Source organism: Gorilla gorilla, chromosome 23 (genome assembly GCF_029281585.2).
Source record: "Gorilla gorilla gorilla isolate KB3781 chromosome 23, NHGRI_mGorGor1-v2.1_pri, whole genome shotgun sequence".
Classification (NCBI taxonomy): Eukaryota; Metazoa; Chordata; class Mammalia; order Primates; family Hominidae; genus Gorilla; species Gorilla gorilla.
In genome coordinates this window covers 43,163,399-43,189,561 of record NC_086018.1, presented here as the reverse complement: position 1 = coordinate 43,189,561, position 26,163 = coordinate 43,163,399, and the positions used below count along the sequence as shown (strand labels likewise).

Below are 26,163 nucleotides of genomic sequence, written 5' to 3'. Positions count from 1 at the left end.
ACTAGCCCATTAAGGATCAATTGTTCCCATTCCAATCTGTTAAGATTTTAATCCGACAGAAACCCTTGGTCTGAATGGTTTAAAAGTAGTCTCGTCCCCCAACAAGGAGTCTGATAATAAACCGGTCTCTCACTCACCTCCAAGCTGACATTCCTGTTGTTCAAGGAAGTTTCTGGTTGCAGCTTCTGCATTGATTCTTCTTCCTCAGGTCTGTCTGACTTGTATTAATGCCAGGTGCATCACAGAGGAACGTAAGACTGTCACACACTGGGATTTTGTTTACTTTTCATTTATTCACATTTCATGGATTGTTACACTTCCTCGATGGGAGCATTCAAAAACTAATACAAGCTGAGATTATATTGTCTGACAATTCAAGTATTTTAGTTTTAGAAAACAATTTCCTATTTAAAGTAAAAAGCAAACAATTTATCCATCTGATTGCTAAGAAGTTTTACATCTCCATTACAATTGTGTCTGCATCAAACGGAGAGTCCTTCGTCCTCAGTATGATTGTTACTGGTTGAGAACATACAGTGACCTGTGTTCTGAGTGCCTGATTGGAAAAGACCTTCCTGTCATCTGCCATACTACGGGACAAATCAGTATCAACTCAAATTCCCACTTCCAGAACAAGAGGACTCATCAGGGGTTTAGGAGTTTGCAAAGCCTTCAAAATGTATCGTGCTTGAATTTTGATTCTTCTGAAATAGAATAACTGACAAATGCTCAAAAAACAAACTTGTTTAACTTTTACTGAAAAGGCTCTCAGTGAAAACTTGTTTTGAACTCTACTAGTAAGGTAGAATATTAGTTTTTCTTCCCTTCCACACCAGAAAAGGTAGTTTTTTCTTTTCTTTTTTTCTTTTTTTTTTTTTGGCATGCAGCATATATAAAATGTGATCTAGAATTGAAATTGTAAAACAGAATAATCCTCTTAAAGAAAATCAGCCTATGAACAGTCAGACTTGTCCTTCCATGGAAAACATAATATAAACTTCTTTAAAAACTGGCCATATTTTTTCAGTCTGTAATCTGAATAATGAAGATGGCATAACAAATTTTTTTGCTTACTAGGAATGCGCAAAAGGATGAGATGGATACACAGGTTTAAAAAAAAAAAGGCCACTGGGATATTTACTATTTGTCCAGATGCAAAACAATTTCAGAATAACAAAATACACACCTTGCTTTAGGCCACGTATATGATACACTTCATAGATTCTCAAACAAAAGATGAAAATTTCAGTCCACATTAAACATTTTAAAGCATAACTTCTAATATTTTTTTAAAAATAAGTCAAACTAAACGCATAAATCAGAATTACCTGTTAACATAGTGGGGAAAGTAGGTAAGCCCTCCAGGGGCCACGTGCCCCAAGTAAAAGACAAGGAGTTAAATTTTACAATGAAATCCACGTATACTCAGGCTCTTTACACTAATAATCAAAGTGAAGACCAACCAGTTCCTAAAGCATAAAAGAGTGATTTTAAGAAAATATCACATTTTGAGTTACGGTATATTCATCACATTTTTCCCTGTAATTTTCACTTTAACAGTGATAGTCTTAGCAGCAAAAATTTGCTGGGAATGTTAGGAAAAAAGGAAGCCACACATACCCACTAATTTAAAAATATATAAACTATTTTTTACAGAAGGGCAGGTTTAAAAGAAAATCCAATCATGATCTTTTCATGCCATTTTTTGTAAACTTTCCATACACACGCAGACGCTAACAAAGTACTGTGTCATATACACTGAAGTGTCCTAAAGATGCCTGTGAGCTGCTGATTCCGGCTGGTACCAGGGAAGCATGTGTGGCTAAGTTGCAACAAACTTAAATTTGTTCCCCTTAGTTCTTCATCTTTTGAAAAGCTGAATAAACTTAACATCAATCGGGCAGAGCCAGTATTAACAGCATCAACCACTTACTTACTATAAATCACCCGCAACAGAACCCACGTGCATTCTCCATTCTAGAAAGTCAGTGTAAAACTAACGGCCACTTCCTCCCTAGGTGCCCACTATCGCCATGTCTGACAGCATCTCTAACAGGACAAGCTCACCTCCCTCTACACGGATTCATCCAAAGCCACACACTAGGCCAAATTCTCCCAGTGGAATCAAAACACTGGAAGTAGAGCAAGAACCTCATGCCAACATTGGCCCAATCACACCTCAGTTACTTAGGAGTTCATCATATTTGATCATAAAATTGCTCCCGGCGCCAAACCTTACACCTAAAGACTGTAGTTTTAAAAAGCCACTGTACCGTCCACAATTATTCTGACTACTCTTTTCTAAATGAGAATGCGCTACGCACTGAAGATCAGAACACACACGCGTGAGCCCTTGGGCACTGACCCTGAGCCTCTACACAAGATCAGCTGGTACTAGTCTCAAATGATTCATGAGGAATCAAAGTGGAAATTTAAACATTCAATTCTGTGTATCATTCATGTGCCCAGAGTCTTCAAAGAATGCTCGTGTTAGTTACCTGACAGCTCTGGAGAAGTGACAGGGATATTCGTGTGCATAACCATGGCTACCTTCCAGACAGACATATGGAATCTTACTCTTAAAAAAGTAAAGATATTTCAGATATCAAATGTATAATATACTGCTGTCTAAAGTTAAAGGCAAAATTTACACACGATTTTCTCTTCCATTACCTTATTACATGTTTCCTAGTGAATTCACATGGCTCGTGTGTCAAAGCTCCCAGGCACGTCACTTGGTCATGGTTTTCACGTGTGTGGGGTTGATCATGGTACAAATGCCTATGAGCATCTTCTTTTTCTAGGATGGTCTCATCTGACTTTCATTTCGTTAAGGGTTCACTCTCCATGGTGTAGATGGTAAGCTACCAAATTTGTGCTTTTAAACCCATTCCTGGCAATCCATCCCTTTATCTTAATTTTGTCTTTAGGGGGATAAAGAAGTAACACTACCTCATGAATAGAAACTACGAAGCCAAAAAACTCCTTCACAAGCTGTTCATTTCTTTTTAGAATGAAAATGCAGGTCCTGAATTCTCGTGAAGCAGCCCACAGGGTTACAGGCCAATGATTCGAACGCTGAGGTGAACACTTAGTACTCACATTTGAGCTTCAAAATAAAAATAAAGCAGAGGACAAACGCCTGTCACAGCGTGGCAGCACGGTTCATTTGGTAACAGAACAAGTCTCACACGTCGGCTGAGCCCACCGGAGAGAAGCACACAGGCCAGCTTCCTTCTGAACACAGCCAGGCACCTGTTCAAAAGCCTCTCTGGTGGTGGCGGTGGACCCCAAAACCCACGGGTTGGAAGAGCCTTTGGGAAAGCAAATTGATACCCTGATTGCAGTCCTTGAAGAAATCACTTAGGGTTAGTTTAATAAACGAACATTAAAAAATCTTCCAAAAATTGCATTCAAATGTATTTTACACTTTAGGCAGTTCTTAAGAAGGGAGAGTGCGGTTTCTTGACACTTAACATTTAAAGGTTTTATTGGCCACATTAATCTTCCTCACAAAAGTTTTAAGTTATCTATAAGTTCTTAGAATGTCAAAGAAGAGAAGAAAAACTGACTAACTTTAAGGGGTGGTGGAAGCAGCAGCAACTTGGCAATAATTCTGCAGCCGACTTTGCGTGTTCAGGCATCCTTTTTCTCCAGTAAAATTTTGTGCAACTCGTCTGCATCCTCACTGGTTTTTACCCGAATCAACATGGTGACTGGCATGGTGGCATTCTTCTCGTCAATTGGTGGATTTGGAACACACACGATAAGAACGTTATTCTTCCCTGTTCGCGTACATGGCATATTGGGTGGAATCAGAACATTCAGCAATATGTTGCCTGCATTCAAACAAACAAAACCCATCAAAATTATAGAAGCTATAGCTCCACCAAAGGAGTCTGTAATATGCTAAACATTAAACGCTGAAATAACTTAATAGATCTAACACGGGGAGCCAACAGGAACAGCACAAAATCAGGACTGGTTCCCTGAGAACTGGAAGGCCTCGGGGAGGACTTGCCCTCACTGTGAGGAGTGGCCTTCCGTCCTCCCTCCAGCCCGGGTCTCTGCACCCACACAGCGTTTCTCTCAGAGCCAGCAGCCTCGCTCAGAACCGTCAGCCCTCTCAACACTGTCCGTTTTTGCACTGAAGGAAGAACACGGTGGCACAACCCAGTGTCTTCACTGGGCCACACGAACAAAGGACACCTCTGTCACAGAGGCCGGCACAGCTCCCTGGGCAAAAGTGACACGACCATAATGTTATTACTCACTAGTCAAGCCCACGGGAAAGAAAAACGCCTCCCTGGAGTTTCTGCAACACAGCCCCCCGTTCTCTACCACTACTGCCCGCTCCACCGCAGGCCTGCCCCGTCTTCCTCCTCCTCCGGGCACTAGGATCCTTGCAGTGGACTCTTTTCAGGTTAAAACTGAGGATGGACAGCGATCACTTCGTGATTACTTGCTATATAAAAAGGATTCCTTTAAAAGGTTAATTTCCCTTGGGTGTTCATTAAATGGTCCAATCTCTAGCTTCTTAGTCACATTTCTAACACAAAGGAAAATGAAAAATCATTTTGTTTACAGCTTCTAACACGTTTATGTTTCCTTACACACTATTATCCTGGGACTCAAAACTATAAATAAGTAAATACAGGATGAATTTGGCCTGAATGCGCTCGTTTAAAAACATATTAATAACCTTGAGTCAGCAGGGTAAAGGCTTTTATATACTATGTGATGATGATTTTGTGCCAACTGAAAAAAGGTACCCACCTAAATTGGTGTCTGCCCGCACCAAAAGCTGTGTCTTCTGATTTGCTGTGGGTTTTAAATGCAGAGTACCTATGCCTTTCTCTTTAAACTCATTGTCTTTCTTGTAAAACAGTTTACACCTATGGAGAAAAACAATAGGTACCATCACGCATTCAAGGACTAATCAAGTCACACAGTTTTCTAACAACCACTCTTCACACTTGTGTGGAAAATCTCTATTAAATGAGAGTACAGGAAGCTGCAGGATAAATCTGTAATTGATCCAAACAGAGCCTGAGCAAAAACCAGAATAAGAAAATCTGCTTAGAGATTTTAAAACTCCTCCCCATTTTTTCAAAGTAAACAGTGGGCCCCATGAAACTTTTTATAACACTTTCTGAAACTGTGTTCTCAAGTCAGTCAAAATCAGGGCTCAACACCTCCCTCCCCCACCCCCCCGTTCTGCTCCTTCGGCCCTGAGCTCAAGATCGCTGATCTGGTCCTCTAAAGACAGGCACAAATAAAGGACAAAGACCCTGTCCTATCTCACCCACCTCTCCCTCCTTTTTTTTTTTTGTGGCCTATTTCTTATTTTAAAAATTCTCCTCGACCAGGTGCCATGGCTCACGCCTGTAATCCCAGCACTTTGGGAGGCCGAGGCGGGCAGATCACGAGGTCAGGAGATCGAGACCATCCTGGCTAACATGGTGAAACCCCGTCTGTACTAAAAATTCAAAAAGTTAGCCAGGTGTGGTGGCGGGCGCCTGTAGTCCCAGCTACTCGGGAGGCTGAGGCAGGAGAATGGCGTGAACCCGGGAGGCGGAGCTTGCAGTGAGCCGAGATCGCGCCACTGCACTCCAGCCTGGGTGACAGAAAGAGACTCCGTCTCAAAAAAACAAAAACCCTCAAGGCTCCTTCAGTTTTTGATTGCACAACATTTTGAAATAAATTTGGAAAACATTCTTGGGTAGGGTCTAACTAAGAACAGAGTAATCAAGTCTCTTCCCAGCCTCCTGTGCTACGCATCTCCTGAGGTTATTAACACAAAACCACGGCTCATGTATTGATTTATGTATTTCTTTTGAGACAGAGTCTTACTCTGTGGCCCAGGCTGGAGTGCAGTGGCATGATCTTGGCTCACTGCAACCTCTGCTTCTCAGGGTTCAAGCAATTCTCATGCCTCAGCCTCCCAAACAGCTGGGATTACAGGCGTGCGCCACCACATTCGGCTAATTTTCATATTTTTAGTAGAGACAGGATTTCACCATGTTGGCCAGGTTTGTCTGGAACTCCTGACCTCAGGTGATCTGCCTGTCTCAGCCTCCCAAAGTGCTGGGATTACAGGCATGAGCCACCATGTCTGGCCTCATTTGATTCTAATTAAAAAAAAAAAAAAATCTTAAAGTTGGGTCACTCCTTTATGTCATGTGAGTAATGAAATTTAAACACAGAAGAAATTGTTGGCCTCTTTTAAAAGTTCTTGAAACTAACACCTGGGAATCCCACAGGATGTGGTGACCTGTTAATGGAAAACTGTTGGCTCATTATTCTGAAATTTTTGCATTACAAAAACACGTCTTTGAAAGCTTCTGAAATGGCACAAATGTTTTTTCAGCAAATATCTTTGTAAAAACTAATCTCATTTAATTGAAAGGAAGATGAAAGTTTTTATAGGTCCTAAACAGGAAGGGACGGTTACTGTGCTTAACTTTTTGACTATGAGAAAATCCAGAAAGGCCAACCAAGTCTCCAGGAAGGGATGAGAGATGCCTCCTGAAGCCAAACCTGAAATCAGTGACTGACTGCGATTTCTTTGTTGGGGAGGAGGAAGGGGAGGGAGAAAGACACAGGGAGAGAAGATGGGATGGAATGGGATGGGATGGGGTTGGGAAGATCATGGAAGATCCTGTCTCTAAAGCACTTTAAAAGAGCTAAAGTGACAGAAAAGAGTGAGACCTGCCCACCAGGACATTTCTAGAACAGGATTTTTAAATAAACTGGCCAAGAATTCTTTCCTGTTCCACTTGAGAGCAGGCAAAGCTTGACCCCGAGACTGGAAGCTCAGTCAAGTGCCGTGAGGACATTCTCCAGCCTGAAGCCACCATGCCTACAAAACACATGCGCCAGCAGGTTGTGGGGATTCTTACTTTTTGGAGTAAAAAGCATCTTCTTCTTTTACTTCGGTAACTACTACTTTGGGTGGCTCATCATTCTCTTCTTCATCTCCACCTTTTATAAAAATGACAATAATTCAGTAAGATTCCAATCCAGAGCTTAAAGAAGTGACTGAAGTTTTGTTATGTAACACCCTAAACCTCCACCGGAGCACTCCATGTAAACTGACAGACTAAAATGCACACTTAATGGGGGGGATGCCAGAAGGGAGTACCTGCAGGATTTTAACTATTTTGTGAAAAATAAGAATCCTTTTTAATGGGAACATACCTCTTAATTCTAAAATAACTTCCAATATATAGAAAACCTTAAAATGGAAAAATCTCCATGCTTATGACAGAAAAAAAATCAACACTCTATATTGAAACTACCCACTGGAAAATTACATCTCGGATGAGTTTTTAACACCTTCACCCCTGAATATTTCTGTGACTATATCTACAAGTATCAGTAATAGCCAAAGATACAAAAATATTTTTTTTTACAGGGGGCAAGTTGTCAGAGAAATCATTCCAAAGCCCCAGTGTAAGTAATTTAAGCTTTGTCTGAATTGCCACATGGGTCACTGCTCTGGTACCAAAGGTATCCCCACTAACGGGGTCTCCCAAACACGGGAGACCTAGGCCATTATTTAAACAAGACACTATTTAAACACATGTATTAGGCTGTGTACAGTGGCTCACGCCTGTAATCCCAGCACGCTGCAGGGCCAAGGCAGGAAGATCGCTTGAGCCCAGGAGTTTGACACCAGTCTGGTCAACATGGTGAGACACCCCCGATCTCTACAAAAAATAAAAAAGTTAACCAGGTGTGGTGGTACGTGCCTGTGGACCCAGCTACTTGGCAGACTGAAGTGGGAGGATCGCTTCACCCCAGGAGGTAGAGGCTGTAGTGAGCTATCATTGCGTCACTGCACTACTAGCCTGGGTGACAGAATGAGACCGTCTCAAAAAATTAAAAAACACGCATATATAAAAGGATCCTCTTAAAGAGAACGGCAGTTGCATAAAAACTCGCCAAAAAGCAATTCTAAGAAAAACAACTGTGATGCTCAGATGATTAGGTCACACGACTGTCCGTCTTATCACTCCAATCTCCCGAGTCTTCTGATGCTTAAACTGTGATAACCAAGGGACAAGGAACAGGCGCTCACTGAGGGGGCGTCCTGCCTCCACTGGGACTCGATTCAAATCCCCAGTGCCTGCCTCAGGAAAGTCTCCCCATTTGTTTTATTTATGGGAGGCAGAGAAGAAAGAAAAGGGGAGACCCTTATTTCACCCTGTGTCCAGAGGGCCCGTGCCTGAGGATATACTTGAAAGCAGGGCAAGGCAAAACAGTAATGGAAGTCTAGCCTCCTGCTAGAAAACCGTAATATTTCAGAGGCAAATTGGCAAATGCAGTTTTCTTCCTCAAGGATCAGTATGTTCTTATGTCTGAGAAGTACACTTTTTCTTTTGTTGAGGCAAGGTCTGTGCTGCCCAGGCTGCAGTGCAGTGATGCAACCACGGCTCATGGCAACCTTGAACTTCTGAGCTCAAGATACTCCCACCTCAGCCTCTAGAGTAGCTGTGACTACAGGCGCCCACCACCTGGCCTGGCTAATTTTTAAAAATTTTTGTAGAGATGGGGTCTTGCTATGTTGCCCAGGCTGGTCTCAAACTCCTGGCCTCAGGTGAGCCTTCCACTTTGGCCTCCCAAAGTGCTGGGATTACAGGTGTGGGCCACCTCACCTGGCCTCACTTTCAACTGCTTACAAGTAGGTGTCTTCACAGACATCATTTGTTCACAACCACCATGTGAGGAAGCAGCATTATGACATCACCCCACTTTTTAAGCTAACAACAGAGGTCTGGAGGGCCCAGACCTTGTGCCTTGTCTGGGGCACTGACGATACACACAGGAAACATCACTTAGACACCACTGCCACCCTCTGGAAAGGAGGCGCCTCCAAACCCACAGGAGGAAAACAATGTTGATTTCTTCTCTATGGCTATGAAAAGTCTGCATTTTTACTGTATAGTCAAGTACTGTTTTGCCACATGACTTTATTTACAGTGAGATCTCCTAAGTACAAATCAATTCAGGGGACATTCATGATGAACTTTTCCAAAAACATAATTTTCAAAAAACGTCTTTAATTCACTTGTTTTTTATATGCTAAGCCATGTGTGTTTGAGACTTTTCAAAGTCAGGTGTTTTCAAATTCATTTTATTTTTAATCCTTATAAACAACCCTACAAAAGTCTTACTCTTTTATAAAGCAGGAATCTGAAACTCAGAGAAGCTGATTAGCTCTGTCTGAGATCACACATGGAGAGAACAACGTCTCAATGTGAATCCAGACCCATATTTGGAATCAAAGTCTCTGGGTTTCCCAAGAAACACGAATCTTATGCAAACCTCGACTCAACGACAGAGCTGGTACTTACCTTTGCATTCACCACTGTCACCTTCCGCTTGGCCCTCCAATGGTTTAGTGGGAAGTGGTGAAGAGACTGGTTTACTCTGGGTAGTATCTTTGCCAAATAAACTGGAGTTTCCAGGGGAGAAAGAAAATCCAGTCAGGGGGACAGAGCTTAATGAGCCCAAAACAGAGCTATCAACTTTCTTGCCGAAATTAAATGAGGCACTTGTCGCTCCTAGTGATGATGATGGGTCCGTTTTCTTTTCAGATGCCACCTCCACCTTCTTGTCAGGTGTATCTTCAGTTTTGTTGCCATGAAACAAAAACGTTGACTCTTGCTGTAATTTTGTTGAGCCAAAAAGGGAAGGAGACTGTGTTTCAGCCTCCACTTTGTTAGATTCACTTTCAGAATTCCTGCCACTGTTCCCGTGTTGCTGTTCAATGTTTGCTAAATATTTCTCATAGTCTTTAAAGATAGGTGTCAGATCACAGAGGGGGTTTGTATTCACGTGCTTCACTATCCAATCCCGCACGGAGCAGTTCAAGGCGGCCAACTGCTTGTGATAGGCATTTCCGACACAAGCTTTACTGGAAGCAAGGCCAGAGGAGGAGGGCTGCTGACTGTCCCCATTAGTTTTGGGATTTGAAACTTTATCAACCAAGGTGGTAGGGCCATTTGCAGCAAGAGAACCTATAGAAAGTTAATAATTAAACCATTCATTTAGCCTAATTTGATTAAATCATCTAGATTTTTTTGCCACTCTGCCTTCATACTTTCTGCTTTTACTGTATCTCCCCCCACACCAAGACAGTCTTGCTCTGTCACCCAGGGTGGAGTGCCGTGGCACGATCTTGGCTCACTGCAACCTCTGCCTCCCAGGTTCAAGCGATTCTCCTGCCTCAACCTCCCGAGTAGGTGGGATTACGGGCACCCGCCACCACACCCAGCTAATTTTTGTATTTTAGTAGAGATGGGGTTTCGTCATGTTGGCCAGGCTGGTCTTGAACTCCTGACCTCATGATCCGCCCGCCTCAGCCTCCCAAAGTGCTGGGATTACAAGCGTGAGCCACTGCGCCCGACCTACTGTGCCCTATTTTTGTGACCGCTCAAAAAGTATGTGTTCAAGGAGTAGAATTTAGTAACCAGTTATCAGTAAAGCCGATGAATAAAGATCAAGTCAAAGTTTATACAAGAACACTAACCACCATATGCTTGCTCTACACATTTTAAAAATAATCTTTTCCTTCAAAAGGACGCCTATCTGAGATGTGATCGGGCGCGTCGAGGGTGGTGTGGCAGTAGACAAAAGGATGCCTATTTCAAACAGCACTGTTAGAACAGCAGGTCAGCATTAACACTTAATCCCCAAGGTTGTTGGGATGAACAGTATTAAAGTACAGTCGCCCCTCTGTACCTGCAGGTTCTACACCTGTGAAATGCAGTCCTCAGCCAGGTGCGGTGGCTCATGCATGTAATCCCAACACTTTGGGAGGCTGAGGTGGGCAAATCGCTTGAGCTCAGGAGTTTGAGACCAGCCTGGGCAACATGGCAAAACCCCATCTCTACAAAAAATGTAAAAATTAGCTGAGTGTGGTGGTGTGTACCTATAATCCCAGCTACTGGGGAGGCTGATGGGGGAGGATCACTTGAGCTCGGGAGGTTGTGGCTGCAGCGAGCCAAGACCACACCAATACACTCCAGCCTAGGTGACAGAGCAAGACCCTGTCTCAATGCAGTACTCTGGGGATGAGAAACCAGTGGATACGAACACTCACTTTTCCTATCTAAGAGTTATGCTGGTCTGACTATGGGACTTGAACATCCAAGGGGGTGCTGAAACCAATCCCCAGGATACTAGGGGATGGCTGTAGTTAAAAATCTTAACAGAGGCCGGGCACAGTGGCTCGCGGATGTAATCCCAGCACTTTGGGAGGCCAAGGCAGGTGGATCACAAGGTCAAGAGATCAAGACCATCCTGGCCAACATGGTGAAACCCCGTCTCTACTAAAATTACAAAAATTAGCTGGGCATGGTGGTGCATGCCTGTAGTCCCAGCTACTCGGGAGGCTGAGGCAGGAGAATCGCTTAAACCCAGAGGCGGAGGCTGCAGTGAGCAGAGGTCGCGCCACTGCATTCCATCCTGGTGACAGAGCAAGACTCCAACTTAGAAAAAACAACAACAACAACAAAACTTAACAGAGAGCACTTATTTTACATCACACTAAACATTCTGCCAAATTAAAATCAAACAGTATACACTCTCAGAATAATCAGCTAAATACAACCCAACCAGTCAGGATCATTTCCAAGCTTTTAACCCATGATCCTATTCTCTGTTGCTAATTCCAAGAGTTTTTGACTGACTCCCTCAAAACAGGATCAGGCAATCAACACATCCCATACCCAAACAAACCTAGCGTGGGAGGCACCCTGGCCACGGAGAACCTCATCTGAGTTCCCAGTAGCCAGTTTGGTGCGAGGCACACAGAAAGCCCTTGGCACACAAAGGGTCTGTCTACATAGCATTTTCTTTTCTCTTTTGACTCTAGGTCAATTCTGAGGGTCATTCTCCTTTCAAAATTGAACATTCTGAGGCTTAGAGGCCAGGGTCACACGACTGGTAACCGGCAGAGCTGAGAACAAAACTGAGATGTTTTGGATCAAAAGCCTGTGCTCTACCCACTTACTCTGTAAATAACCAACACCTCCCTAAGTTCCATCTCTTTCATTATTACCCTGGTTTTGCTCACATAGTTCCAAGACACAGGGTAGCTATAAGAAAAACATCTTTGCAAAGCTATTTTCCATAGATTATACTTACACAGGCGGCTGGGGGATGGGAGCTACTTACCAAAGGCTACCTTGGGATCTGCCGCTGCCTTTGCACTGGCGAAGGGAGGGGCACTGGTTATGTTGTTTCCATTCGACAGTCCTTCCAAAGGCTTCCCTCCAGCGCCACTACCAAATCCAGATAAGCGTCCTCCTCCAGAAGGTACCACCAAACCTTTAAAACCTTTAAAGGCTCCTCCAGTGTCAGACTGAAATATGAAGGAGGAGCACACATTAGGTAAGTGTACTTTCTATGACCAAAAAGCAAGCGAGTGACAATAGCATCTTGGCTAAACAGCACCTAGACTCCACATGCAGTCAGCGTTATAAGGCAAACTGCTGGCACAAGCAGAAATAAGAAATGAGATGGGAAGATTTTATTCATAAGAACAGCTTTGCAACCCAAAGCTGCTTTCCTGAAACAGGCAGGAAGGACATTTAAAAAATATATTATGTGTATTTTTAGGACATAAAAGGTAAGAAAGACTAATGCAATAAACCTATGTACCCACCACCCAGCCTCAGAATTACTGAAGTGGCTCAATAAAACTAAATCCCAAATGAAAGATACTTCATGTACTACTCAAAGACCATTTACTGCCTAAAGAAATGATAAAAACATCAAGGTAGGTTAACTAAAAATATCCATTTGCCTAATTTCTTAACATCTGTAGCTTGCAACTGCTTTCAGCCTACAAAAACTTAGATGATCGAGTCTCAAATCTACATGTTCCTGTTAGCTGAACAACCCGGGACAACTTCTTACTCTCCTTTTCCTCACTGCTTCCTTAAACTCGATTGTTTTAACAAGGTTTTTCTAGTAGGCCTTTTCCCTTTGTGCTAGCCTGCTCACATCTCTAACCTAAGATGCTCTGGAAACGTGTGGCATTCCGTATGAATTCTAAAGCTCCTCTCTGCCCCTGGAACTTTTGGAGAAAGGTTCCTCGGTTTATAGTGCTTTGCTAAATAAACTCACCACAATTTTTAGAAGCCCTTTTTTGTTGTTGTTCAAAGAAGTGATTACATTATAGGAAGTGATCTGCTTCTTAGACCGAACATCTAAGAGACAGTTCACAAATCTTAAGTTTCCACATGAGTGAATTATAACCATGATTTCACCAGAAAAAAAAAAAAATTAAACTGGAACCCCTTCATTTACTAAATGGGCCAGTTAGCCTAAATATTACTGCATGTTTTCCCAAAACCAAAGTTTCAATCTCATCTACAGAATTTCAGATGTTTACTGACCACTGATATATTTACGGCAATAAAATGAGGCAAAGAATGGAAAATTGTAACTTGTATGAGTTTTAATGCACATAATAAACAAAGCTTAGATTCTGTTGCTCTACATTTGATTTTTCATCATTTAAAATTCCAAACACACCACACTGATAGCTGTCATTTTAAAACAATGATTCATGGACAAACTGTAAAGCCATTAAGTGGCTTTTCAGAGCCTCCGATTTTGCACAAATTTAAAAGTCACTTGTAGGGATTTTAGAAATTGCTGATAGTAAATTGGCTCTAGAATCACAACAAAAATTCAAGAACCACAAGTTAAACAAAAAAAAGATATTCAGAAAAATGAGAGTAAAAGTTGATTAAGATATTCATCAAGGGGCCAGTTGTGGTGGCTCATGCCTATAATACCAGTACTTTGGGAGGCCGAGACATTCAGGTCACTTGAGCCCAGGAGTTTGAAACCATCCTGGGCAACAGAGTGAGACCCCCTCTCTACAAAAATGCAAAAATTAGCTGGGTGTGGTGGCGCATGCCTGTAGCCCCAGCTACTCAGGAGGCTGAGGCAGGAGGATTGCTTCAGCTCAGGAGGCGGTGGTTGCAGAGAGTCAAGATTGTGCCACTGCACTCCAGCCTGGGCGACAAAGACCCTGTCTAAAAAAAAAAAAAAAAAAAAGGGAAAATACCCATGTGGGCTCCTCCACGGGCACTGACACAGCCCCACATCCCTCAATTTCCCTCATTGGTTTTACTCTTCCCCATGGCACTTACAGAGGAAAAATTAATACTATGTATTTGTTCTCTTCCATAGGGCAAGATAATTTTGGTCTTTTTTACTCACCAATACATCTCCAGTGCTTAGCAGATCTACTGAATCCACTATTTAGGAAAAGCCACATTTCAGCATTCTGGTGGGTGACATGACATTTAATTGTCCTAATATAATATGAAAACTTCAGGCTAAGAGTTACAGCTAAAATTATCTGTGGATTTCTATTATCCACCTACATTTAATTTCCCTTAGTTGCCCAAGGGCTCCTGCCCTCTCCTTCCCTCATCCCTTCAGCTTAAGTTGTAGATTATGGTCTGTACTGTTTCTACCTCTTGAACTTCCTTCGGTTGCACAGGTGACTGCCCCTCCTTCAGAATGGCTTCCCTTGGCTTCTGCAGTGAGCTTTGTTTCTCACTCCTCGTAGGACCCTCCACCTGCATGCCTCCTCTCGCCCACTCCCATGGCCTCAATCCCCCACATGACGAAAGCTCCCGGAGCTGTGCCCATCCTTGCCATAATTCCTGTTGTATACCTAGTGGTCTTCTAGGGCACTCCACTTGAGTGTACCAAGGCCTTCCAAATACAGCATTTCCAAGACCAACCATTTCCTCCTGAATTAAACTGTCCCTCCCCCCATGTATCTTCCCAGTGAAAGAGCCATCAAATATCACTCAGCTCAACACCTACGTCTACCACCTAGTCACCAGTCAAGGCAATTCATAAAATCAGACCAGACAAAAAAAAAAAAAAAACACCTGAAGTTCAAGAGGTTTACTGTACAACAGGCAGGTGGAAATGTATTATGCATCTGAAAATAAGACCGTGTTGTACACAATAAGTATATAATTTTTGTCAAATAAGAAATACAATTTTTAAGCAAAATATAATTAATTAATTACAAAACACAAGACCTAATCTCTAGCTTGGATCTGAGATATGCTTCCTCTGTACCTACTTCCTTTCTTGGCAGTGCAACCCGTTAACCTGAATTCTACATGAAAGAGCTTTTACAATGTCAGGAAATGAAGCTCCTCTCATGCATCTGAAGCATGCAATGAAGCAGAGAAAGAGCACACACTTATGACATTAGCCATGGCATCCTGAAGACGTTCAAGACTACCCAGAACCACCTGAGAATCGATTTCATGTAGGATTACGTATCTCTGCCTCGAATTACACTATATTGGTATATACAGTAATATATTTTAGGAAAATTGCGAATACTTTATTTTTATAATTTGAATTGTTTTCCCATTAACACATACCACCATTTATGAGACGCTCTGAGTGACTGGCTGTTGTAAACGTCTTACTGACTGCCTCCCCACCACTGCAACCTACCTGGCTCCCTTCCTTACATGTTTTCAAACTTTAATACATTTTATGATCAAAACTTTGGCAATGTAATGAATATTTTTGTAATAATTTCTTTTCATTGCTTCTCAAAGTGTGAATGATACACCTTTCCTATCCTTTTTTTTGGAAATAAGGGAAATAAGCTTGCATGTCCCTTAAGGAGAACGCTCAGGAAAGGAAGTATTTCCGCTCCCAGGAAGTCTGCATTATGCTTACTGGCGCGGCACCTCTAACCTGACCATTTGAGATCCTCCAATGACTATTTCCTTGGAGCATCACGTTGGTGCTCAAAAAGCTTCAGATCTTGGAGCATTTTGGATTTCCAGATTAGAGACACCCAAGAATATAGTCTATTCTTGATGTTTTAAACACTGCAAAACGTGAGGTAGGGTAGGTTTATTTCAAAGCTGCCACCCAGGATATTCAAAGCGGCATCTCCTGCCTAACACCAGATGTCCAGGCCACCAAGACCACACTCTCCTGGGTCTAGAATGTATCTGAAGGGAGAGGATGTACTGGGGACGAGCTCTTAGATGCGGAGTGACTGCTTAATAATCAGCACATTATTTCAATTCAGGAGTTACAACTCATCTTCCATCCTTCTTAGCACAGGAATTAATCATTTTAATATACTATAGTAGCAAAAAATCCACACCTAAAATGCCTCTAGGATAGTGAAAGGGCTCCCCCTACCAAGGCCTCGATCGCAGGGAGCAGACAAGACTCTCAGAAGATCCTTGCGTTTTCCTTTCTTCCTCCAATCTGATGCCACTTCGCCCACCTCTGTATTGCTTTGCTCGTTTTTCTTCTCCAGATTGTCACTCAACTTGAATTTGTCTATATTTATCTTATTTCCTCAACCGGATAAGCTCTCTTTAAGGTCCAGACCTGACGTTTCTTATTTTTTTCTATCTCCCATGACCTACATCAAAGAATAAGTATTTTAAGAAAGCATTTGTTGATATCATTGCTCCCAGCGGAGGGATTGCTGTGCAACCCAGAAATCAAATGAGTATTTAATAGCAAGAGCTGTAAGGGGGCACTCACTTCGAATCCAACATTGCTGCGCTTTGCTTTCTTTATGGCTCTATTCTTCAAGACTTCCTCACTGGCCACGGAGAATGTTCCCATCTGCAATACAATACAAATTAAGCAGCAGTAAGATAAAGCCAAACAGATGACAAAATGCTCAACAACAACAACAACAACAAGCTAGAACTGAGCCACTGTGCCCAGCCTCTCAAAAATAAATTTTGGCTCTGGCTCTGGCTCTGGCTCTCGCTCTCCCTCTGGCTCTCGCTCTCGCTCTCCAGCTCTCGCTCTCGCTCTCCCCCTCTCGCTCTCGCTCTCCCCCTCCCCCTCCCCCTCTCCCTCTCCCCACGGTCTCCCTCTCCCTCTCTTTCCACGGTCTCCCTCTGATGCCGAGCCGAAGCTGGACGGTACTGCTGCCATCTCAGCTCACTGCAACCTCCCTGCCTGATTCTCCTGCCTCGGCCTGCCGAGTGCCTGCGATTGCAGGCGCGCGCCGCCACACCTGACTGGTTTTCGTATTTTTTTGGTGGAGACGGGGTTTCGCTGTGTCGGCCGGGCTGGTCTCCAGCTCCTAACCGCGAGTGATCCGCCAGCCTCGGCCTCCCGAGGTGCTGGGATTGCAGACGGAGTCTCGTTAACTCAGTGCTCAATGGCGCCCAGGCTGGAGTGCAGTGGCATGATCTCGGCTCGCTACAACCACCTCCCAGCCGCCTGCCTTGGCCTCCCAAAGTGCCGAGATTGCAGCCTCTGCCCGGCCGCCACCCCGTCTGGGAAGTGAGGAGCATCTCCGCCTGGCTGCCCAGTCTGGAAAGTGAGGAGCGTCTCTGCCCGGCCACCATCCCATCTAGGAAGTGAGGAGCGCCTCTTCCCGGCCGCCATCACATCTGGGAAGTGAGGAGTGTCTCTGCCCGGCCGCCCATCGTCTGAGATGAGGGGAGCACCTCTGCCCTGCCGCCCCGTCCGGGATGTGAGGAGCGTCTCTGCCCCGCCGCCCCGTCTGAGAAGTGAGGAGACCCTCTGCCTGGCAACCGCCCCGTCTGAGAAGTGAGGAGCCCCTCCGCCCAGCAGCCACCCCCGTCTGGGAAGTGAGGAGCGTCTCCGCCCGGCAGCCACCTCGTCCGGGAGGGAGGTGGGGGGGTCAGCCCCCCGCCCGGCCAGCCGCCCCGTCGGGAGGGAGGTGGGGGGGTCAGCCCCCCGCCCGGCCAGCCGCCCCGTCGGGAGGGAGGTGGGGGGGTCAGCCCCCAGCCCGGCCAGCCGCCCTGTCCGGGAGGTGAGGGGCGCCTCTGCCCAGCCGCCCCTACTGGGAAGTGAGGAGCCCCTCTGCCCGGCCACCACCCCGTCTGGGAGGTGTACCCAACAGCTCATTGAGAACGGGCCATGATGACAATGGCGGTTTTGTGGAATGGAAAGGGGGGAAAGGTGGGGAAAAGATTGAGAAATCGGATGGTTGCCGTGTCTGTGTAGAAAGAGGTAGACATGGGAGACTTTTCATTTTGTTCTGTACTAAGAAAAATTCTTCTGCCTTGGGATCCTGTTGATCTGTGACCCTACCCCCAACCCTGTGCTCTCTGAAACATGTGCTGTATCCACTCAGGGTTGAATGGATTAAGGGCGGTGCAAGATGTGCTTTGTTAAACAGATGCTTGAAGGCAGCATGCTCGTTAAGAGTCATCACCACTCCCTAATCTCAAGTACCCAGGGACACAAACGCTGCGGAAGGCCGCAGGGTCCTCTGCCTAGGAAAACCAGAGAACTTTGTTCACTTGTTTATCTGCTGACCTTCCTCCACTATTGTCCTGTGACCCTGCCAAATCCCCCTCTGCGAGAAACACCCAAGAATGATCAATAAAAAATAAAAAATAAATAAATAAATAAATAAATAAATTTTGGCCAGGCACAATGGCTTGCGCCTGTAATACTAGCGCTTTGGGAGGCCAAAGGTCAAGAGTTTGAGACCAGTCTGGCCAACATGGTGAAACTCTGTCGCTACTAAAAATGAAAAATTAGCTGGGCATGGTGGTGGGCACCTGTAATCCCAGCCACTTGGGAGGCTGAGGCAGGAGAATCACTTGAACCCTCTGGGAGGCGGAGGTTGCAGTGAGCCGAGATAGCGCCACTGCACTCCAGCCTGGGCAACAGAGCAAGACTCTGTCTCAAAAAAATAAATAAATTTTGTTATTTATAACATACACATGATTTTTAAGATGAGTCCTGCCCAACTTGCCCACTGTACGAAAGGCCACGGAGGCACCTAGGACCTTGCTGGACAACCACTGTTCTTCCACAGTGCGCTCAAAGCACACTCATGTCCACACTTCTGATGTCCACGTCAGAAATCTGCTGAGTATCTTCGGCTTTAGTTTATAACCCTTCTTTTACCCTGTAGGGTCGGAATAAAATATTTCCCATGCAAAAATTCTCACCTATAGTTGTTTCAGATCATATTAAACTTAACGGGCTCCTAAACTCATAGAGGGGACCATGTGGCTGCACTTGCCCCAAGTTAAATGTACTTAACTAAATGTAATCTTTCCACACATTTCATTAGCATATGTTCGAATGGGAGTTCTTTCATTCCTGAATATTTTAATGTCTAAGCAATAGTTACATGGTAATCTAGATGTTACTATAGCCCAGAATGTAACTGTGCTTAAGATCTTAAACCAACAACAACAAAAAAACAAAAACCCCCATAACCAAAGATTTTAGTTAAAAAGCACCAAGTCAGTTTTGACCCTGTCAAAACATTCACATCCTTGTGATTCTGGTTTCCCTAAACATATGTGAGGAGATACATTTGTAGAGAAAAAAAGTACTAGTACCAGAAAGATTCCGAAAGAAGGAAGATGGCCGTCTAAGAATAAGCTTGGAAACAGTTGCAGTTTTAACATTTTTCTTTTTTCACTTAGCACTATGCTGTTAACCTGAAAGTGGTGGTTACAGATTTCCTTAGTCATCTGGCCTGGGGGTAACACACTGCTGATAAGGTACGACTGTAGAGTCCAGCCCTCCTGGGCTTTGCGGGTGTTCTCCTCGAAGGGGGAAACAGAGATTGTAAGAAATAAAGACACAAGACAAAGAGATAAAGAGAAAACAGCTGGGCCTGGGGGACTACTACCACCAAGACAGGGAGACCGGCAGTGGCCCCGAATGGCTGGGCGTGCTGATATTTATTGCATACAAGACAAGGGAGCAGGGTGAGGAGGATGAGTCGTCCAGGGGATTGACAAGGACAAGCAAGTCACGTGATCATGGGACAGGGGTCCTTCCCTTTTAGGTAGCTGAAGCAGAGAAGGAAGGCGGCGTACGTCAGCATTTTCTTCTATGCACTTATCAGAAAGATCAAAGACTTTAAAACTTTCACTATTTCTTCTACTGCTATCTACTAAGAACTTCAAAGAGGAACCAGGACTACGGGAGGAGCATGAATGTGGACAAGGAGTGTGACCACTGAAGCACAGCACCACAGGGAGGGGTTCAAGCCTCTGGATGACTACTGGCAAGCCTGGACAATATCCAATCTCCCACAAGAAGGTGGTGGAGCAGAGTGTTCCCTGACTCCTCCAAGTAAAGGAGACTCCCTTTCACGGTCTACTAAGTAACAGGTGCCTTCCCAGGCACTGGCGTTACCACTTGACCAAGGAGCCCTCAAGAGGCCCTTATGCGGGCGTGACAGAGGGCTGGCTCACCTCTTGCCTTCTAGGTCACTTCTCACAATGTCCCTTCAGCACCTGACCCTGTATCTGCCGGTTATTCCTTGGTTATATTAGTAGTACAACAAAGAGTAATATTAAAAGCTAATGACTAGTAATGTTTATACTAATGATTGATAATGCCCGTGATCATCTCTGTATCTAATTTGTATTATGACTATTCTTATTCTAACTATTTTATGTATTATACTGAAACAGTTTGTGCCTTCAGTCTCTTGCCTCGGCACCTGGGTAATCCTTCGCCCACATCCTATAAGTACAGCTGTGTTTTATTCTTTGTTTTTTAGACAGGGTCTCACCCTGTTGCCCAGGCTGGAGTGCAGTGGTGCAATCATAGGTCACAGCAGCCTTGAACTCCTGGGCTCAAGCAAACCTCCCGCCTCAGCTTCCCAAACTGCTGTGACTATAGGCTCATGCCACCACGTTCAGCTAATTAAAACAATTTTTTGGGGGGTTGGGTGCGGTGGTTCTCGCCTGTAATCCCAGCACTTTGGGAGGCCAAGGCGGGTGGATCACTTGAGGTCAGGAGTTTGAGACCAGTCTGACCAACATGGTGAATCCCTGTCTCTACTAAAAATACAAAAATTAGCTGGGTGTGGTGGTGTACACCTGTAATCCCAGCTACTTGGGAGGCTGAGGCAGGAGAATCACTTGAACCCGGGAGATAAAAGTTGCAGTGAGCCAAGGTTGTGCCACCGCACTCCAGCCTGGGTGACAGAGTGAGACTCTGTCTCAAAAAAAAAAAAAAAAAAAATTTTTTTATAGAGACCAGGATCTCTCTATGCTGCCCAGTCCTACTGTTTATAAGAGAAAAATGATCAGATTTCCTCAGGGGAGACCATTTTTATTCTGCTGGAAAAGGAACTAGGTCAATCTCAATTCTATTCCTATAAATGCAATTGTTAGGGGTCTCAGGTCTACCATTAAGAAAAGGAAATAAAGCAGGCCTCCAAGAAGCATTAGGGAAACGGAGTACCACAGACCAAGATGGTGATGGTGTACCACTTTCACATCTGGGCAGTGTGCTAAGTTCATGACTAGATCACTTAACTCAGCCTTCAGTCATGACTACATCACTTAACTCAGCCTTCAGTCATGACTAAAATGGCTTACTGCAAACATGGGTTCAGAATGCTTCAAGTATACGAAACTCAGGAGGAAAAGTGCTTCTACTAAGGAGAATATTTAAGGAGCAGGCACTAGTGGAAAAGCACATCTAAATGTAATTAATACATTTCTACACTAACTAGAGGTCACAGAAATGTAATTAATAAATATCTACACTAAGTACAGGTCATATAATTTCTTGTCATCTCCCATTCATGATGTTCTTAGAAAGGTCTTTTAGTTCTGTCACAAGTCTTCATGAGGAACCCCAAAATGAATGTAAAAGGCAGAAGAAACAGGAAATCATTCTTAGGGAAGCTGCTTTTTACCTCTTCAGCTTCATCTTCTTGATCCCAATTCCTATCTGTCAGTTCCTTCTCGGCACTTCTTTTGGCCATGTTTTCGAACCTAAGTTATAGAAAACAGAAGAGTTTATTTTTCTGGAAGAATAAATTCTTATAAAGAATTTTAAAAATTCACTCTAGCATGAAGTGAGATAAAAACATCTCTGGTTTTTTTTATCAGGGAAAAAAAGCATCTGGAAACTGCTTTAATGAGAACTTTACATTGGTGCTGTTAGGCTCCCAGTGTTACAAATCAATAAAGGCTTTTTCCAGGAGGCAGAAGAAGATTCCTAGGGAACACCAGCAGTCCTGAACAACACTAAACCGACTCCATTTGGAAAAATTAAAATGAAATATCAATTGATTTTTTAAAAATCTGGAATCTGAAGTACTGTATATATAATCAAAAAGTCCTTAACTTATTCTACGCATACACATACTGAAAGTCTTGTCATAAGGAAAATAATTTTAATATTTAAAATTCTCTTAAAGATGACCCATTAAAGAAGTGTATCTTTCAGTAAGAATACGAATAACGGGCTGGAAATGCCTTCACAACACGAATACTGTTCTTTAGGCTACAGCCAACAGAGATACATGGTTCCCAAGACTGAACATTTTGTTGCTTCAAATTGTATATTGCCAAGACAATTAGAGTCCAAAATGATTAACATGGATGTGTTAGTATTCTGGGAACTCATAACCTTTCAAAAATAAATCACTGGCTTAACTCTTCAATACAATGGCATTAGTGGAAGGGGCAGGAGTTGGGGAACAGCGTGAACTCTGCAGTGGATTCCGGCGCCTAACCAAAGAGGGTGCTCCTGTCCATCCCTTAAAATTTACGATTTGTTTTCTGATCTTAATATCATAACAAAACAAAAAAACCCACAACCCAGAGCTCCGCTATGAGTGTTGTGCTGCCTTCTTCACTAACTCTCCAGCTGGACAAAAAACCTTTCCGTTTCCCCTGCTACCCACCTCGCCCAAAAACTTACTGATTAGTTTTGGGGACCTGCCAGGTCTTGTTAAACCTGCCTGAACTCCTTCGTGATACTCTCCCCACTCTTGTTTGCCCTCAACACCACAATACACCAGAGTAAGCTTCCTTATTCTGGTGTATTGTGTAATACAGAGTGTATTACAACCCCACAAAGTGGTCGCTAAGATATGAGGTGACATATCACTCTTTAGTATCTAAAAGTAAAATGCAAATGCTGGTATTCCAAAGGCCTCTACAATTTGATGGCCAGTGGAGTAATTACATACGGGCTGTCAGCTTTTAATACATTTTAGTGATTTTTAAATTTTGTAAGTTTATGCTATTTTTCTGATTACAAATGATATTAAAGTCCAAGATTCTAAAATATAAAGGATGAGAAATAAATACACTTTCCATTCGCTGGGAACCCTCTCTTTTTAATGTCCACCCAAAAACACTTGGTTAAGTTTTGCCATTAATCTTTGTCATACAAACAAAAACAAATACAGGAATAGACATAATTCTTTACTGTGCAGAAACCAGGTCTCTGTACGGATTCTTTTTGGCAATTTTCCTACTCATTAACTAATGTCTCCACCAGAGGGTTGGAGAAGTAAGAAGTCACCAACGGTCACGTTTGCTATTTAAAATTAACTGTGGGGCCGGCGAAGTGCCTCACGCCTGTAATCCCAGCACTTTGGGAGGCCAAGGTGGGCAGATCACTTGAGGTCAGGAGTTTGAGACCAGCCTGGCCAACATGGTGAAACCCCGTCTCTACTAAAAATTAAAAAATCAGCTGGGCGTGGTGGTGGCACCTGTAATCCCAGCTACTCCAGAGGCTGAGGCAGGAGAATCTCTTGAACCCAGGAGGCGGAGGTTGCAGTGAGCTGAGATCGCGCCAATGCACTCCAGCCTATGTGACAGAGCAAGACTCCGTCTCAAAAAAAAAAAGAAAAAGAAAAAGAAAAAAAAATTAGCTGTGGAGAAAAAAGGGATAGAGCTGAATGCACAAAAACTGTAATAGTAAAATTGTAACTTCTAACTCATACCCACAATGAAGAGACAGGTGACGCAGTAAAATAGTCTAAATAAATGTAGGGGCTTCCACATCCTAACATACTCACCAAATCAGTATATGACCAAAACGCAGGGATCTTTGTTTTGTTTACAGATATACTCCAAATGCCCCAACAGTGCCCAGCTCAAACAGCAGGTGTCCTGTCTGTCATTAGATCGGTGAGCTGGGGAAGTATTTCCCCAGTGAGCATAAAGTATTTCAAAAAATACTAAAAGATGCTGGCATCCCAGTTTTGCCATTTTCTAGCTGTGAGAACTTGGGCAAGTTATATTTAATTTTTGTGCCTCAGTTTCTTCATCTGTGGAACAGGAAGTATTAAGAAAGTTAAGATAAACAAAGACTGGCTTAGAACAGTGCCTGGAGCAGAGGAAGGGCTTAATAAATTATTAAAGAAACAAGTTTTATTAGAAGCAAAGGCTATAAACTATCATTTTCCCTCCAAAACGTAAAAGTTGTAGCATGGAAGAAGAATAACTTGGATTACAAACCAGATTTTTACAAATATTTTACCAAATCCCTATTTTATTTCAAAGCATGACACTTCAGACTATACATTTTACTTTTATGCTAGAAGTGGGGGGAAAAAAAACCCTCTGTAAAATATTCAGAACAAGGCCTGGCACCTGGAGTCTTACGTCTAGCTACTGTTATGAAGAACTTAAGTGAGGCGGAAGGATCTCTTGAAGCCAGGAGTTGGAAACCAACTTGGTCTTTACGAAAATAAAGATGGACATAGATTAGATGAATAGAAATAAAAAATTAGCCGAGCGTAGTGGCGCACGACTGTGGTCCCAGCTACTTGGAAAGCTGAGGCAGGAGAATCACTTGAGCCCAGGAGCTTCAGGCTACGCAGTGAGCTACCACTACACTGAGGCCTGGTGACAAAGCAAGACCCAGCCTCAATCAAACAATCAATAAAAGGGAATTTAAAAAACGTTTGCGTTTGTGGGTAAAAAACCAAATTAGACATGATTTCTAGGTATGAAGCAACGTGGTGGGAGACTGAAAGTCTAGGTAAACTGGAAAAAAACATTTGTGCCTGATATAGTTATGTGGTCTCTGGCATCTGGTGTAGCTCTGCCCTTGGAAAGCTCAACTTGTCAACATCAGCTTAAAACGAAAACACAGATTTGGCTACACTTAATAGTGAAGTGCCTTGTTGGAGGAAAACAACAAGGGGGCCAACTAAGGAGACAGAAATACCTAATCTCCAAGCTGGTTCTTAATGGAACCGAGCAAATGGGTGATGAATGACCCGGGAACGCAGTAAGAAAGTGAAGCTAGGCCAGAGAGATAATGCGCCCAAGAGAAGAGAGACGAGGGGCGGCCAGGGAGAGGAGGCTCGAGAGGAATCGCTAGGAAGGAAACGGAGAAGACCACACCAGGACAGCCCTGCCAGCCCCCTACTTCCGGCGGGGCCGCAGGGGAGAGTCTCACTCGAGTCGGACGCCGCAGCCCGGTGAGGCCCGGGCCCCGCTTCACAAACAGCCGGGACTGCGTCGCCGCTGTCATCCCACCCCACCCTCCACCCGTCGCTCCCCACCCGCGCGCCCGACCCAGGCTCCCTCCCTAGAGTCCCGACCTCTAACCCTGTACCCCACTTCCCAGGGTCCCCGTCCTCCAGCCCCGTAAGCCCCTCCCCAGGGTCTGGTCCCCCGGCCCCGCACCCCTCCCCAGGGGCCCGTCCCCCGGCGCTGAACCCGCACCCCCCTCCCCAGGGTCCAGTCCCCAGCCCTGCACTCGCACTCCCCTCCAGGGCCCGAGCCCGCTCCCGCCCTCCCGGCCCTGGGCTCTCAGCACCAGGCTCCCGCCCTCAGCCCCTTCCCCTCCCGCGCCCGCCGCCGCCCCTCACCTCCTCGGCGGCCGCCGCTACACTCGCTGGGTCTTGGGTGCGGCGAAACCCGGGGCGCAGCGGCGCAGGGGTCTGGAGCCCGCAGGGGTCGCCGGGCTGAGCGCGCTCGGCCGCTTCCGGTGCTGCGCTGCGGAACTCAGAGGACTTGGTGCTCGGCAAGCCCAGAGACTCAAACACCATGTCCCTGGGGGGGGCTCCTCACGCTGTGTTCGGCAGGGAGGCGAGAGCGCCGGTTCAGCCAGAGACCGCTGGGGGAACCGCGCCGAACACGCTCCGGGCGGCCATTTTGTAACTCGAATCTACCCCCAAAACCAATTCGAAAAAAAGGGAGGAAAGAAACGCCCGCGTTCAGCTACTGCGCAAGCGCGCCCGCGCTTCCGGCAGTAGCACCTCCTTCCGCCGGCCGGGCCCCTTACACGGCGCATGCGCCCAGCTCCCTGGAAAAACCGGCGCGGGGCTGAGAATGCCTGTCTCGCGCAAGCGCGTACGCGCCGACCTTAATCTCGTAGCCGGCGCCAGCA

General features: G+C 44.7%; 1 protein-coding gene across 2 annotated transcripts; it reads right to left on the bottom strand.

The window, feature by feature from the left end:
- Window positions 1-1,112: 1,112 nt before the first annotated feature.
- On the bottom strand, window positions 1,113-26,120 carry NUP50 (nucleoporin 50). Of its 2 annotated transcripts, none has more exons than XM_031005436.3 (8): window positions 25,643-26,120; window positions 21,716-21,794; window positions 16,582-16,665; window positions 12,187-12,373; window positions 9,360-10,025; window positions 6,903-6,984; window positions 4,777-4,895; window positions 1,113-3,839 (listed from the first exon to the last, which is right to left on the bottom strand). In XM_031005436.3, the coding sequence occupies exons 2-8, from the start codon at window positions 21,782-21,784 to the stop codon at window positions 3,637-3,639; spliced, it is 1,410 nt and encodes a 469-aa protein (XP_030861296.1). In that variant the 5' UTR covers window positions 21,785-21,794; window positions 25,643-26,120; the 3' UTR covers window positions 1,113-3,636. The 2 variants fall into 2 exon arrangements, with proteins under 2 accessions (XP_030861296.1, XP_030861297.1); XM_031005437.3 differs by lacking the exon at window positions 25,643-26,120 and adding an exon at window positions 23,837-24,108.
- Window positions 26,121-26,163: the final 43 nt, after the last annotated feature.